General features: G+C 40.8%; 1 protein-coding gene across 2 annotated transcripts in view; it reads right to left on the reverse strand.

Moving 5' to 3' along the window:
- Positions 1 to 13,866, reverse strand: part of exosc9 (exosome component 9) — a 78,239-nt gene that overhangs the window by 15,991 nt on the left and 48,382 nt on the right. For both annotated transcript variants that reach the window (XM_041199089.1, XM_041199098.1), the window contains exons 6-7: positions 6,989 to 7,071; positions 4,243 to 4,375 (exon numbers count right to left, since the gene is read on the reverse strand). In XM_041199089.1, the coding sequence (XP_041055023.1) occupies positions 4,243 to 4,375; positions 6,989 to 7,071 (216 nt within the window). The remainder of the gene's footprint in view (positions 1 to 4,242; positions 4,376 to 6,988; positions 7,072 to 13,866) is intronic.

The raw sequence follows: 13,866 nt of genomic DNA on the forward strand, positions 1-13,866 counted from the left end.
ATGCAACATAAAGTACAACCAACAGCATTGGCAATTGCACGCCAAGCTTTCAGCAACAGAAAACAATCAGAGACATGTTTTCATATGATTTAATGAGGAGTATATTGCACTTCTACAAGAATCACCAGTTTCCTAGCTTCTTATTAGCAGCTTATGTGAAATGCTTTTAAAATAAATTAGAAAATAAGAACTGTAGTAAATGTTTTATATGAAGTTTAAGGTATGCAGTGCAGCTCAGCCATGTGGATGTACATTCTACGGGATATGGGAAGTTTTGCAAGCACAAAATGCCCTCGACGAGTACACCTGTAGGACGTGTCATCAACTGCAAAAACTTGAGCTGCGAGTCGCAGAGTTCGAGCGGCAGCTGGAGTCACTGTGGTGCATCCACAAGGCTGAGGGTTATGTAGATAGTACATTTAGAGAAGTGGTCACATTGCAGCTAAGAAGTACATAGGCAGAGAGGGAATGGGTGATCGCCAGAGCATCTAAGAGAAACATGCAGGTGTGCAGGAATCCCCTCAATCTATTTCACTCTCTAGTCATTTTTCCATTTTGGATACTGGTGAGCGAGATGATTCCTCAGAGGGCTATAGCAAGACCCAAGTTCATGGCACCAAGGGTGGCTTAGCTGCACAGGAGGGGAGGATGAAGATTGTAAGTGTGTAGTAATAGGGGATTCCATAATTAGGGGAGCAGACAGGCATTTCTGTGGCTGTAGATGTGACTCCAGGGTGGTACGTTGCCTCCCTGGTGCCAGGGTCAAGGACGTCACAAAGCGCCTGCAGGACATTCTTTTGGGGAGGGTGAGCAGCCAAAGGGTGGGGTCCACAATGGGCCCAATGTCATAGATAGGAAAAGGGATGAAGTCCTGAAAGCAGATTTTAGGGAGTTAGGAAGGGAATTAAATAGCAGGACCTCAAGAGCAGCAATCTCAGGATTACTCCCAGTGCCGCATGCTAGTGAGCATAAGAATAGGAAGATTGTACAGTTCAACACTTGGCTGGAGAAATGGAGTAGGAGGGAGGGCTTTAGATTTCTGAGGCTTTGGGGCTGGTTCTTGGGCAGGTGGGACCTGTAGAAGAAGGACGGGTTACACCTTAGCAGGACTGGGACTAATGTTCTCGCAAGGAGGTTTGCTAGTGCTGTTGGACAGGGTTTAAACTAGATTGGCAGGGGAATGGGAACCCGGGAGGAAATTCAGAACGGAGAGGAGAAAAACTGGCAGTGGGAAATAGTGAAGTATCAACTGATAATGAGGATATATCAGAGAGTAGTATCAAGGTAGCTATAATATTTGGAGAGTTTGACAGAATTAGAATAGTCATTAATAAGTCATTAGATGGGGTCAGGATAAGGGGAAAGTAAAAAAGCTTAAATCAGGACTAATGCGCATGTGTGTGAATGCACAGGGTGTGGTTAATAAGATTGGTGAACTGCTGGCAGAGCTTGACAAATGGAATCATGATATTATTGCTATAACAGAGACCTGGCTCAAAGGAGGACAGGACTGAGCGTTAAATATCCCTGGGTACAAGGTGTTTAGGAGAGACAGGAAAGAAACAAAAGTTGGGGGGAGTGGTAATATTGATTAAAGATGGCATTACAGTACTGGAGAGAGAGGATGTTCCAGAGGGGTCAAGGACACAATCTCTCTGGCTAGAGGCAAGGAATGAAAAAGATGCAATAATGTTGATCGGTGTAGTGCACAGGCCACCAACTAGTGGAAGGGATGTGGGGAAACAAACTTGCAAAGAAATTACAGAAAGGTGCAAGAATTAAGAGTAATCATAATGGGGGGATTTCAATTATCCAAATATAGACTGGGATAGGAATAGTACAAAGGGACAAGAGGGGCGAGAGTTCCTGGAATGTGTTCAAGATAATTCTCTGCAGCAGTATGTTTCTGGTCCAACAAGAGGACATGCACTTTTGGACCTGGTTCTGGGGAATGTGTTGGCCCAAGTGGATCAAATATCAGTGGGAGAACCTCTAGGAGAGAGTGTTCATTGTATATAAGGTTTAGGTTGGTCTTGGAAAAGGATAGGGCACCATCCAGAGCAGGAATAATTAAGTGGCAGAAGCCAACTTCAAAGGGATGACAATGCATCTGAGTCAAGTGAGTTGGAATCATGTGTTAGCAGAAAGGACAGTGGCTGAACAATGGGCTACCTTCAAAGAATAAGTATTGCAGGCAATGTCAAGGTATATTCTCATGAAGGGGAAAGATAGGACAAATAAATCCAGAATGCCCTGGATGACGAGAGAGATAGAGGTGAAGATGAAAATGAAGAAGTGCGCATATGTCAGATGTCAGGTAGTAAGTACAATGTACAGTAAGGATGAATACAGAAGGACCAGAGGGGAAGTGAAGAAACTAATAAGAAAAGCAAGAAGAGAGCGTGAAAAGAGGCTGGCAGCTAACATAAAAGGGAATCCCAAGGTCTTCTATAAGCATGTTGATAATAGAAGGGTGGTAAAAGAAAGGTTAGGGCTGACTGGGGGCAAAACGGGAGGCTTGCATGTGGAGGCGGAGAAATAGTGGAAGTATTGAATGAGTACTATGTTTCTGTCTTTACAAAGGAAGAAGATGCTACCCAGGCCAAGGTAACCGGTATATTAGAAGAATTTACAATTGAAAAGGAGGAGGTGTTAGAAAGGCTATTTTCACTTAAAATAGATAAGGTACCAGGAGCAGATGAGATGCATCCAAGGGTACCCGAGCGAAGTGAGAGTGGAAATTGTAGAGGTGGTAGTGATAATCTTCCAGTCTGCCTCAGACACAGGGAAAGTGCCAGAAGACCGGAAAATTGCGAATGTTACGCCCTTGTTCAAAAAGTGGTGCAAGGATAAAACTGCAACTTCAGACCAGTCAGTCAGTTTGACCTAGCAGGGAAACTCCTGGAAACTATAGTTCGGGATAAAATCAATAGTAACTTAGACAAGTGCAGGATAATTGAGGAAAGCCAGCATGAATTCATTAAGGGAAAATCATATTTGACTAACTTGGAGTTTTTTTGAGGAGGTAACAGAGAAGGTTGATAAGGGAAACGTTGTTGATGTGGTGTATGTGGATTTTCAAAAAGCATTTGATACAGTGCCACACAACAGACTTGCGAGCAAAATTCTAGGTCATGGAATAAAAGGGAAAGTAGGCACTTGGATAAGAAATTGGCTGAGTGACAGGAAATAGTAGTGATAAGTGGTTGTTTTTCCGACTGGAGGAAGATTTGTAGTGGAGTTCCCCAGGGATCAGTGTTGGGACCCTTGCTCTCACTGATATATATTAATGAGCTAGACTGTGGTGTGCAGGGCATGATTTCAAAATTTGCAGATGATATGAAGATTGGAAATGTTGTCAACTGTGATGAGGATCATCTTGAACTTCAAAAGGACATGGACATGTTGGTGGATTGGACAGACAAGTGGCAGATGAAGTTCAATGCAGAGAAGTGTGAGGTGATCCATTTAGGCAGGAAGAATATGGTGAGAGTATAAAATAAATGGAGAGAATCTAAAGGAGGTGCAGGAACAAAGGGACCTCGGTGTATATGTACATAGGTCATTGAAGATGGCAGGGCATGCTGAGACAGCAGTTAATAAAGCATATAGTATCTTAGGCTTTATTAATAGGGGCATTGAGTACAAGAGTAAGAAGGTCATGTTGAACTTCTGTAAGACCCTAGTTAGGCTTCATCTAGGGTACTGCGTCCAGTTCTGGGTGCCATACTTGAGGAAGGATGTGAAAGCATTGGAGTACAGAGGCGATCCACAAGAATGTTTCCAGGGATGAAGAACCGTAACCATGAGGATAGATTGGAGAGGTTGGGACCCTTTTCCTTGGAGAAAAGAAGACTGAGAGGAGACTTGATAGAGGTATTTAAGATCCTGAGGGGTAAGGACAGGGTAAATAGTGAGAAACTGTTCCCACTCAAGAGAGTATCAAGGACTAGAGAGCACAGATTCAAAATAATTGGCAAAAGGAATAAGTGTGCTGTGAGGAAAAATTTTGAGCTGCCTTCTTGAACCACTGCAATCCATGCAGTGGTTCAAGACGGTACCTCACCACCATCTACCTTCTCAAGGATAATTAGGGATGGGTGATAATGCTGGTTTAGCCAGTGTCATCCACATCTCATGAATAAATAAAAAAATATATTTTGGGTGACGACTGACCTGCTGTACACTGCCAGCATTTTTGGTTTAAGAAAACAAAAGTGCATAAGTGCGCTGACTACTGACCTGATCTTTTAGGAGCATAATTCCACCACTGGACTGAATGGTGCATAGTTCACGATGTTTGTTCATGGCAATTACCAAAAGTCCATCCATGACCCGTTCCTCATGTTCAATTGGATCCACCAACAGGTAGGTTCTATAAAAAAAAATTACTTACAAAATACAGAAGGGAAACAGGCCTAATCCCACATGCCCACTTTGTTCCCATATTCCTTTTGTTAGCTTTTCTTCAACTACTTAATTTTTAAATGCTGACACTGTCTGATTCAATCAATAATTTCAAAATTATATTCCACAGCCTTGAAACCTTCTATGCTGTCCACAATTTTACATCAATTTTTAGTGACACATACAGGCCAAATGTGCTACTTGTGGCTGTTTTGGGTGCTTCACTTTCAAGTCCACAACATGTCTCCGATCTTGTAATATAATATTTAATAAATGTCAAATGGCTGAGTGGAAGATTTTTTAGGACATAAATCCAAATACTAAAGAGGAAAATCTGACTCTTTAAGGTATAGCCTGGACACAGGGATATGAAAGAAAACTGGGCAAGAAGGATCATGCCTTTAACCAAAACCCATATGATTTTCTATCCATTTAAATCAATAGGAGGAAAACTGGGCAGCTGTGTTATGAGAACCCAATCCTCCCTCCCTGAGCTTCCTCTATCATCCCTCTGAGGTGACACTTTATGTTCAAGCATGAAAGAGAAAAATCTGCACTAAATTATCTATTTTCATTCTCTGCACTGTATCTCAGGTCACAATTACCTCCTTTAACAATGAATAAAATTGGATATGCACAAGCTTGTTGTGGTAAATCAAGGATCACTACACAATGCTATATGGTTCTTTACATATTTATACTTTTCTGATTGTGGTAAAGTAGTAAAGCCAAAGATTTCAGCTTGATTAAGATTTAGACTTACAACTGACCTCATTTTTTGAACAGATGACTAAAAAAGTGGATAAGGGAATGTCTATTTATGTTAAAGCATTTCATGAAGTCCCTCATAAAAGACCATTAGCTAAAGTTGAAACTCATGGAATTGAAAGCAAATTATTGATCTGGTTGGGAAATTGGTTGAGCAGCAGGAATTAGAGAGTAGGGACATTGGGCAGGTACTTTGATTGACAGGATGTGACTATTGGGTGTCCCACAAGGATCTGTATTGGGACCTCAACTATTTACTTTATCTTTTAATGACTTAGATGATGGGATAGAAATCCATCTATCAAAATTTGCCAATGCCACAAAGATAGGTGACATCATAAGCAATGGAGGTGGAAGCATAAAATTACAAAGAGATATTAATAGACGAAGCAAATGGACTGAAATGTGGCAAATGGATCTCAATGTAGACAAATATGAGATCACCCACTTTGGACCTAAAAAGGATAAACAGGATGCTTTATAAAAGGTGAAAAGGTAGAAACAGCGGCAGTCAAAAGAAACTTAGGAGCACAGGTACATAGATCATTAAAATGTCTTGAACAGGTGCAGAAAATGATCAAAAAGGCTGATGAAATGCTGGCCTTTATATCTAGAGAACTAGAATACAAGGGTGTAGAAGTCATGTTTCAGCCCTGGTTAGAAGACACCTGGAATAGTGTGTTCAGTTCTGTGCACTATACCTTAGGAAAGATAAAGTGGCCTTGGAAAGAGTGCAGTGTAGATTTACCAGAAATAGATGGATTTCAAGAGCTAAATTACAAGAAGAGGTTACACAAATTAGGGGATCGAAGTTTTCAAGATACTAAGGAGAACAGATAGGTTAGAAAGAGAGAAACAATTTCCCATCAATGGGAAGTCTAGGACTAGGGAACATAGCCTAAAAATTACAGCTAGACCTATCAGAAGTGAAATTAGAAAACATTTCTTATGGAAAGGGAGTCAAAAGTTTGGAGTTCTCTTCCACTAAACGTAATTGATGCTAGGTCAATTGTTAATTTTAAGTCAGAGATTTTCCGCTTTTGTTAACCAAAGGTATTAAGAGATATGAGGCAAAGGCTGTTTTATGAAGTTAGGTCGCAGATCAGGCATGAACCCATTGAAGGGTGCAACAGACACAAGGGGCTAAATGGCCTACTCTTGATCCTACAGAAAGCTAAAAGATGTGTAAAAGCTAACACTATTGAGAGTGGAATCCTCTCTGTCGCTGGTCAAAATCCTGGAACTCCCTTCCTAACAACACTGCAGGTGTACCTACACCACATGGACTGCAGCAGTTCAAGGCGGCAGCTCACCACCAGCTTCTCATGGGTAACTAGGGATAGACATTAAATGCTGGCCCAGCCAGCGAAGCCCACATCCTGTGAATGTATAATAAAAAAAAATTTTGCAAGCTGCTTTCTTAAAACAAATCAGTTAATGGGGGGAAAAATTCCAACTATTCAGAAAGCAACCATTTTAACAGGCAGATTCTTGTGATGATAAAAATAGATAATGTTTTTTTCCTCCCAGCCCTTTCTAAAATGGCTGAAAGAACAAAATGGTACTTAACTCACATCCTGCTAAGTCAGCAGATACCCTATTCAGAGTTAGCATTTCACTAAAACTACAGTGCATTAGGTTATAGTTCGCCGCCTATTGAGGGTACAATAAAGTTGTGCTTGTCACCAGATTTTACGGTATTTATCTACATTCCAAAGTTAAATAATTTTCTTTGATCTAGGTAGAGAAAACTATTACAGTTTGTAACTATATGGAATGAAGAAGCACAAGAAAGAAACATTTTTATACCCACCCCTGCTGAAAGAAGGCAAAGCTGACAGTAATGGGCATGTGATGGATGCTCAATGGAATTGGATCACGCTCCTCTGGGCTGTACTATTGAGAGAGAAAACAATGTTAGAGGCATATTCTTTGATGCTAACAATTATTAGAATACAAAATAATGAAGTCATTGCAGCAGGTTCTCACTATAACACCAACATATACTCAGATCCCCAACATAATGGTTTATGCTGTGTTTATTGTGTTGCAACACTAAGGAAGCACTTCCAGCACATGCACAAATGCAGTGTCAGTGTCAGGCTGTTTAGAGTGAGAGACGCATTTAAGTGCAACTCTGCTTTCTGTCACTTAATTGTGCAGGACATACATCAAAAAAATAATGATGTATCAACATCCTGGGGTTGGGGGGGGCGGGGGTGGGGGGTGGGGGGTGTTACCATTTACCAGAAACCGAACTGGACTAGCCATATAAATATTGTGGCTACAAGAGCAGGTCAAAGGCTAGGAATCCAGTGACGAGTAACTCACCTCCTGACTCCCCAAAGTCTGTCCACCATCTACAAGGCACAATTCAGGAGTGTGATGGAATACTCCCCACTTGCCTGGGTGAGTGCAGCTTCCACAACACTCAAAAAGCTTGACACCGTCCAGGACAAAGCAGCCCGCTTGATTGGCACCACACCCACAAACATTCACTCCCTCCACCACCGACACACAGTAGCAGCAGTGTGTACCATTTATAAGATGCACTGCAGGAATTCACCAAGGCTTCTTAGACAGCACCTCCAAACCCACGACCACTACCATCTAGAAGGACAAGAGCGGCAGATAGATGGGAACACCACCACCTGGAAGTTCCCCTCCAAGTCACCCACCATCCTGACTTGGAAAAAATCACCGTTCCTTCACTGTCGTTGGGTCAAAATCCTGGAACTCCCTTCCTAATAGCACTGTGGGTGTACCTACACCACATGGACTGCAGCGGTTCAAGAAGGCAGCTCATCACCACCTTCTCATGGGCAACTAGGGATGGGCTTTAAATGCTGGCCCAGCCAGCAAAGCCCACATCTCGTGAATAAATAATAAAAAAAAATTTTGCAAGCTGCTCTCTTTGAACAAATAAGTTAATAAGAAAAAATAATTTCAACTACTCAGAAAGCAACTATTTTAACAGTCAGATTCTTGTGATGACAAAAATAGATAATCTTTTTTCCTCCCAGCAATCAATTAGTTTGAGTGAGAGCCAGTATTGGAAACTAAAACTATATCCTAACTGTGGAGTTTCACTATTGGTAAAAATCAATAAAAAAACATTTTGAATAAAATATTTAAGAAAAAAAATCATCACCCAATGTGGGGTTCAAATCCATGAACCTGGGATTTAGATTCCCATTATCTACCAACTGAGCTAACCTGGCTGTAAGAATACTCCCTGCACAAAGCCTTTCCAACTTGTTCCAGTAAATCGAAAGAAAAATATTGCTTAATGGTTAAAGTTGTAGTGTTAGGCCTGAGAGCAAAGCAATATACACCCACCGTCTTAGTGACAGAATCTGTGCATGCGCCGGTGGCCGCTGTAGGGGCTAAATGCACATGCACAACTGACACCTTTCCAGTCGGCAACAGGAATTACAGTGAATGATTTATGTAAGTTACTGATATTGAAAACTATGGAAAACTCTCTAACAACCCAAGATATAGGAGCAGGAGTAGGCATTCAGTCCTTTGAGCCCTCTCTGCCATTCAATAAGATTATGACTGATCTTTTACTCCAACTCCACTTTCCCTCACTATCCAAAATCTATCCATTCTGTCATGAATATATTCACCTACAGCTCTCTGGGGTACAGAATTCCAAAGATCCACAAACTTTTGACTGAAGAAGTTTCTCCACATTTCAGTAATAAATAGCTAACCCTTATTCTGAGATCTGAGATTGTGCCCCCTTCCTCACCCCAGTTCTAGACTCCCCAGCCAGGGGAAATGTCTTCCAGCGTCTATCCTGTCAAGTCGTCTAAGAATGTTATACGGTTTCAATGAAATCATCTTTCATTCTTCCAAACTTCAGGGAATATAGGCATAGTCTGCTCAATATCTCCTCATAGGAAAGTTCCCTCACCCCAGTAATTAGTCCAGTGAGCCTGTTCTACACTCTCTAAGAGAAGTATATTCTTCCTTAGGTAAGAAGACCAAAACTGCAAACAGTATTCCAGGTGTGTTCTCACCGAAGACTTATATAATTATGTAAAGATTTATTTCGTCTTACTCCAAACCCTTTGTAACAAAGGCTAACAAATCATTTACTTTCTCAATTGCTTGCTGTATCTGCATGTTAACTTCCTGTATTTGTGTACAACGACATCCAGGTCCCTCTGAATACTAATATTTACAAGCCTCACCAATTGCTTTTCCATTTTCCTGCAAAGTTAATGACTTCACTTTTCTCCACACTCCATCCACGACGTTCTTGCCCACTCACTTAACCTGCCTATATCCCTTTACAGTCTCTTTGCATCTTCCTCACAGCTTACTTTCCCACCTAACTTTGTTTCGTCCACAAACACATTGCACTCGGTCCTCTCATCTAATCATTGTTACAGATGTAAATAGCTCAGGCCCAAGCACTGAACCTTGTGGTACCTCACTGTTACATCTTGCCAACCAAAAATTACCTGCTTATTCCTGTCCTGTTTTCTGACTGTTAACCAATCCTCAAACCATGATCATATATCACCTGTCATGATGCCAGCTGATGTTACTTCTGGACAAGCCAGATCTCAGGGTGGGACCCGGCTTGATAGATCCTAACTTTTATTTTTTGTTTAGATATGTGGAGAGTGGCTACTGAACAGATTCACAGAAATCAGCTGAACTTTTAACAAAAGCATCACATATTTATTAAACAAGATGAACTATATTACAATACTCCTTCACCCACAACAATGCTTTCACAGATATATACAGATTTATAAGGATAACACAAGTTACAAAAGCTATCTTAAACTGTAATAGTACACAATCCATGTAAACAAATAGGCGGCCTGTGGTCAGACACACCACACTTTGAAACCAAGTGACAGAGGCCACCCCACACAGATGCTATGGATCCCTCATCAACTCTCCCCAGATGCTTGTCACACTGTGAGCCAACCAGTCTCACTGCACTCCGTCTTTCACACGAGAGTTTCCAATCTCCATTCTTGAAGATCTTGCTTTGGAATCTTCTCCCAAACAGAAGCTTTCTCTCAGCTTCTGCAAGGGTCTACCTCTAGGGTTTCAAATTCTTCTTCCAATATTCCTCTCCCCAGATCACCATAAAGCTTGCTTCCATGCACTCTTTCTCACTGACTCAGCTGTGCCAGCAGAACACCACTTTTCCACACGCCCATAGTAAAGAGTTACAGACATTCAGTTGTCCCCTTGGATCTTCCGGCTTCTCGCATGCCAATATTGCTTTAAATCTGCATCCTGAAGCTTTCTTCTTTGTAAGCTTGAAGCCTTTCTCTCTGCTCCTTACTTTCACTTCCACAGAACAGGAGCTTTTCCAGATTCCTGTCCTTATCCTTTGACTTGAATGTCCTCTTGGGACCTTTCCTGTTTCACTCCCCTGGGTTTCGGACTTTCTTCTTTAGTTTCTGGAACTTGCTCCTGCAGTTCCTTCTCCTGTGCCCACCTTCTGTTGGCAGCTGGCTTCAACTTTTGTTTGGGACTTGCTATTTGTCCCTCTGCTATGCTGCTTCCAACTAAACTCAAACTGAACTGAAACTGCTTTTCTAGTTTTCTCTGTCTCTGTGGGTCCCTCTCTCTGGACCCCTGTTGCTAAGCAAAGGCACAGATTTTTTTCACTTTATTCTAACTTCACTAAATCACTATCCCTACCTTGATAACACAGTTCTCCACTTCAAGGGTCATAAAATCTTCATTAAAGCACAGACATCTTTTAAAGTGAAATTAAAACTCAATTTCTCCTTTTCTTGACACACAAATACAGAAATACACATTAAACTTAACTTAAAGCTAAAAAAGCTTAACTTAAAGATATGCCTTATTCCTAACACACCCAAATATAAATATAACTTTCTTAAACTATCTCTATTTCCTAACATACCACCAATCCCTTGAGCCCAAATTTTGTGTCATAACCTCTTAAACTTTATCAAATGCTTTTTGAAAATCCAAATACACTATAACCATTGCTTCCACTTAACAACCCCGCTAGTTACAACCTTAAGGATCTCTTAACAGATTTGTCAAACGCGATTCCCCTTTCATAAATCCGCGTTGACTCTGTCCAATCATATTATAATTTTCTAAGTACCCTGTTACCATATCCCTAATAGATTCTAGAATTTTCCCCAAGTACTGTTGTCAGATTAACAGGCCATCCATTGCCCATTTTCTCTCTCCCTCCTTTTATGAATAGCAGGGTTATATTTGCTTTCTTCCAATCCAAGGGGAACATTCTGGAGTGTAAGGGATGTTAGAAGATCAAAACCAATGCATCCATTATGTCTGTAGCCACTTTATTAACACTCTAGGATGTAGGCCTTCAAGTCCAGGGGATTTGCCATCTTTTAGTCCCATTAATTTCTCTAGTACTGTTTTCTTTACTAATACTAATTTATTTATGTTCCTCAGTCTCACCAGACACTAGGTTCCCCACTACTTCTGGAAAGTTTTTTATGTCTTCTACTATGAAGAAACATAGAAAGTATTTGTTTAATGCCTGTGCTATTTCCTTATTCCCCATTGTAATTTCTGTGTTTGCATTTACTTTCTCTAATCCCTCCATGTTTACTTACCTATATAAATATTCATAATCTATTTGTATGCTTCTTGCCAGTTTACTTTTGTACTTCTGTTCTTTCTTTATCAATTTCTTGATCATCCTTTGCTGAATTCTAAATACCTACAACTCATGTTTTCAACTCTTATTTGGCAACAGTATAAACCTCTTTCTCTAATACTGTACCATTTTAAATTGCTCTCATTGGCCTTAAGATAACATTTGTTGAGAATTATGAATTAATTCCTTGAATGTTTGCCACTGTTTATCTACAATTTATGTTTAATCCAGTTTCCCAATCTACATTAGCCAACTAGCCCTTTATATTTATGTAGTTTACTTTGGTCAGATTTAAGACCTTTGTTTTAGACTTAACTAAATCACTCTCAAACTGAATATAATACTATTATATCATGATCACGCTTCTTCAGGGGTCCTTTACTTTAGGTTACTAATACCATCACATTGCAGTGTACTAGATCTAAAATAGCCTGTTCCTAGGCATACTGATCTAGAAAAATATCAGTAATTCTTTCCATGAATTTGTCCCTCACAATATTACTGCAAATTTGGCTTGTCTAGTCTATATGAAGATTAAGGTTTTCCATGGTTACTGTATTACCCTTGTTACATTTTTAAAATTCATTCATGGGATGTGGGTATCGCTAGCTAGGCCAGCATTTATTGCCCATCCCTAATTGCCCTTGAGGTGGTGGTGAGCTGCCTTCTTGAACCACTGCAGTCCGTGTGATGTAGGTACACCCACAGTGCTGTTAGGGACGGAGCTCCAGGATTTTGACCCAGTAACAGTGAAGGTACGGAGATATATTTCCAAGTCAGGATGGTGAGGGGCTTAGAGGAGAACTTCTAGGTGGTTGTGTTCCCATGCATCTACTGCCCTTGTCCTTCTAAATGGTAGCGGTCGTGGGTTTGTAAGGTGCTGTTTAAGAAGCCTTGGTGAATTGTGCAGTGCATCTTGTAGATGGTACACACTGCTCGTAGTGAATGTTTGTGGGTGGGGTGCCAATCAAGTAGGCTGCTTTGTCCTGGATGGTGTTGAGCTTCTTGAGTGTTGTTGAACCTACACTCATGCAGGCAAGCGGAGAGTATTCCATCACACCCCTAACTTGTGTCTTGTAGATGGTAGACAGACTTTGGTGAGTCAGGGGGTGAGTTACTCACCGCAGGATTCCTAGCCTCTAACCTGCTCTTGTGGCCACAGTATTTATATGGTTAGTCAAGTTCAGTTTCTGGTCAATGGTAACCCCCAGAAATTAATACATCATTAATTTCCTGATGTATGTCCTGCCTAACATTGCAACTACTGTCAGGGGGGGCCTGTAAACTGCTCCCATCAGTGCTCTGGGCTTCCTCCCCATTCGCTCCTTTTCCATTTTACCTATTTTTTCTAAAAGTTAAGATTATTGGAATATTTAGTTCCCAATCTTGGTTGTCTGTAACCACGTCTCTGAAATGGCTATAAGATTAAACCCATTTATTTATGCATGTGTTATTTATCCATCTATTTTGCTGTAAATGTTTTGCGCATCCAGATAAAGTGCCTTTACCATCAACATTTTTCTATTTTTCCCAGATGTCACCTTAGTCACTAATGCCCCACTGCCTTTGTTAAGCTGTTTGTCCCTTTCTCATCCACTCTGCTCATTATTACCCAAATCGCTACTCTGCTCTTCAGCCTTCATATATCTCTTACTGTTTTCAAGTTATCCTTTCCTGAATCCTCCCAACCATTTCATTAGTTTAAGTCCCTAATCTACTGCCCTAATGATTCAATTTGCCAGAACATTGGTTCCAGTCTGGTTTAAGTGGAGCATGTCCCAAGGGAACTGCTTCCTCTTTCCCCAGGACTGGTGGCAGAGCCCAATACCAAGCAACTTGGTCATTTGCTTCAGGAGACATTGTTCTAGATATGATGGTTATAATAAATTATATTTATCACAACACAGATATATTTCTAGTGTCGGTATTCACGGTCACCTTTGCCTCACTCACATTTTCACTGTGCAGTTACTTTTGATTTCTCTTTGTCTCTTATGTTCATGCTTATAAGAATCTAAATGAATGTAGACAAAGCAAGCTCT

Source organism: Carcharodon carcharias, chromosome 1, assembly GCF_017639515.1.
Source record: "Carcharodon carcharias isolate sCarCar2 chromosome 1, sCarCar2.pri, whole genome shotgun sequence".
Classification (NCBI taxonomy): Eukaryota; Metazoa; Chordata; class Chondrichthyes; order Lamniformes; family Lamnidae; genus Carcharodon; species Carcharodon carcharias.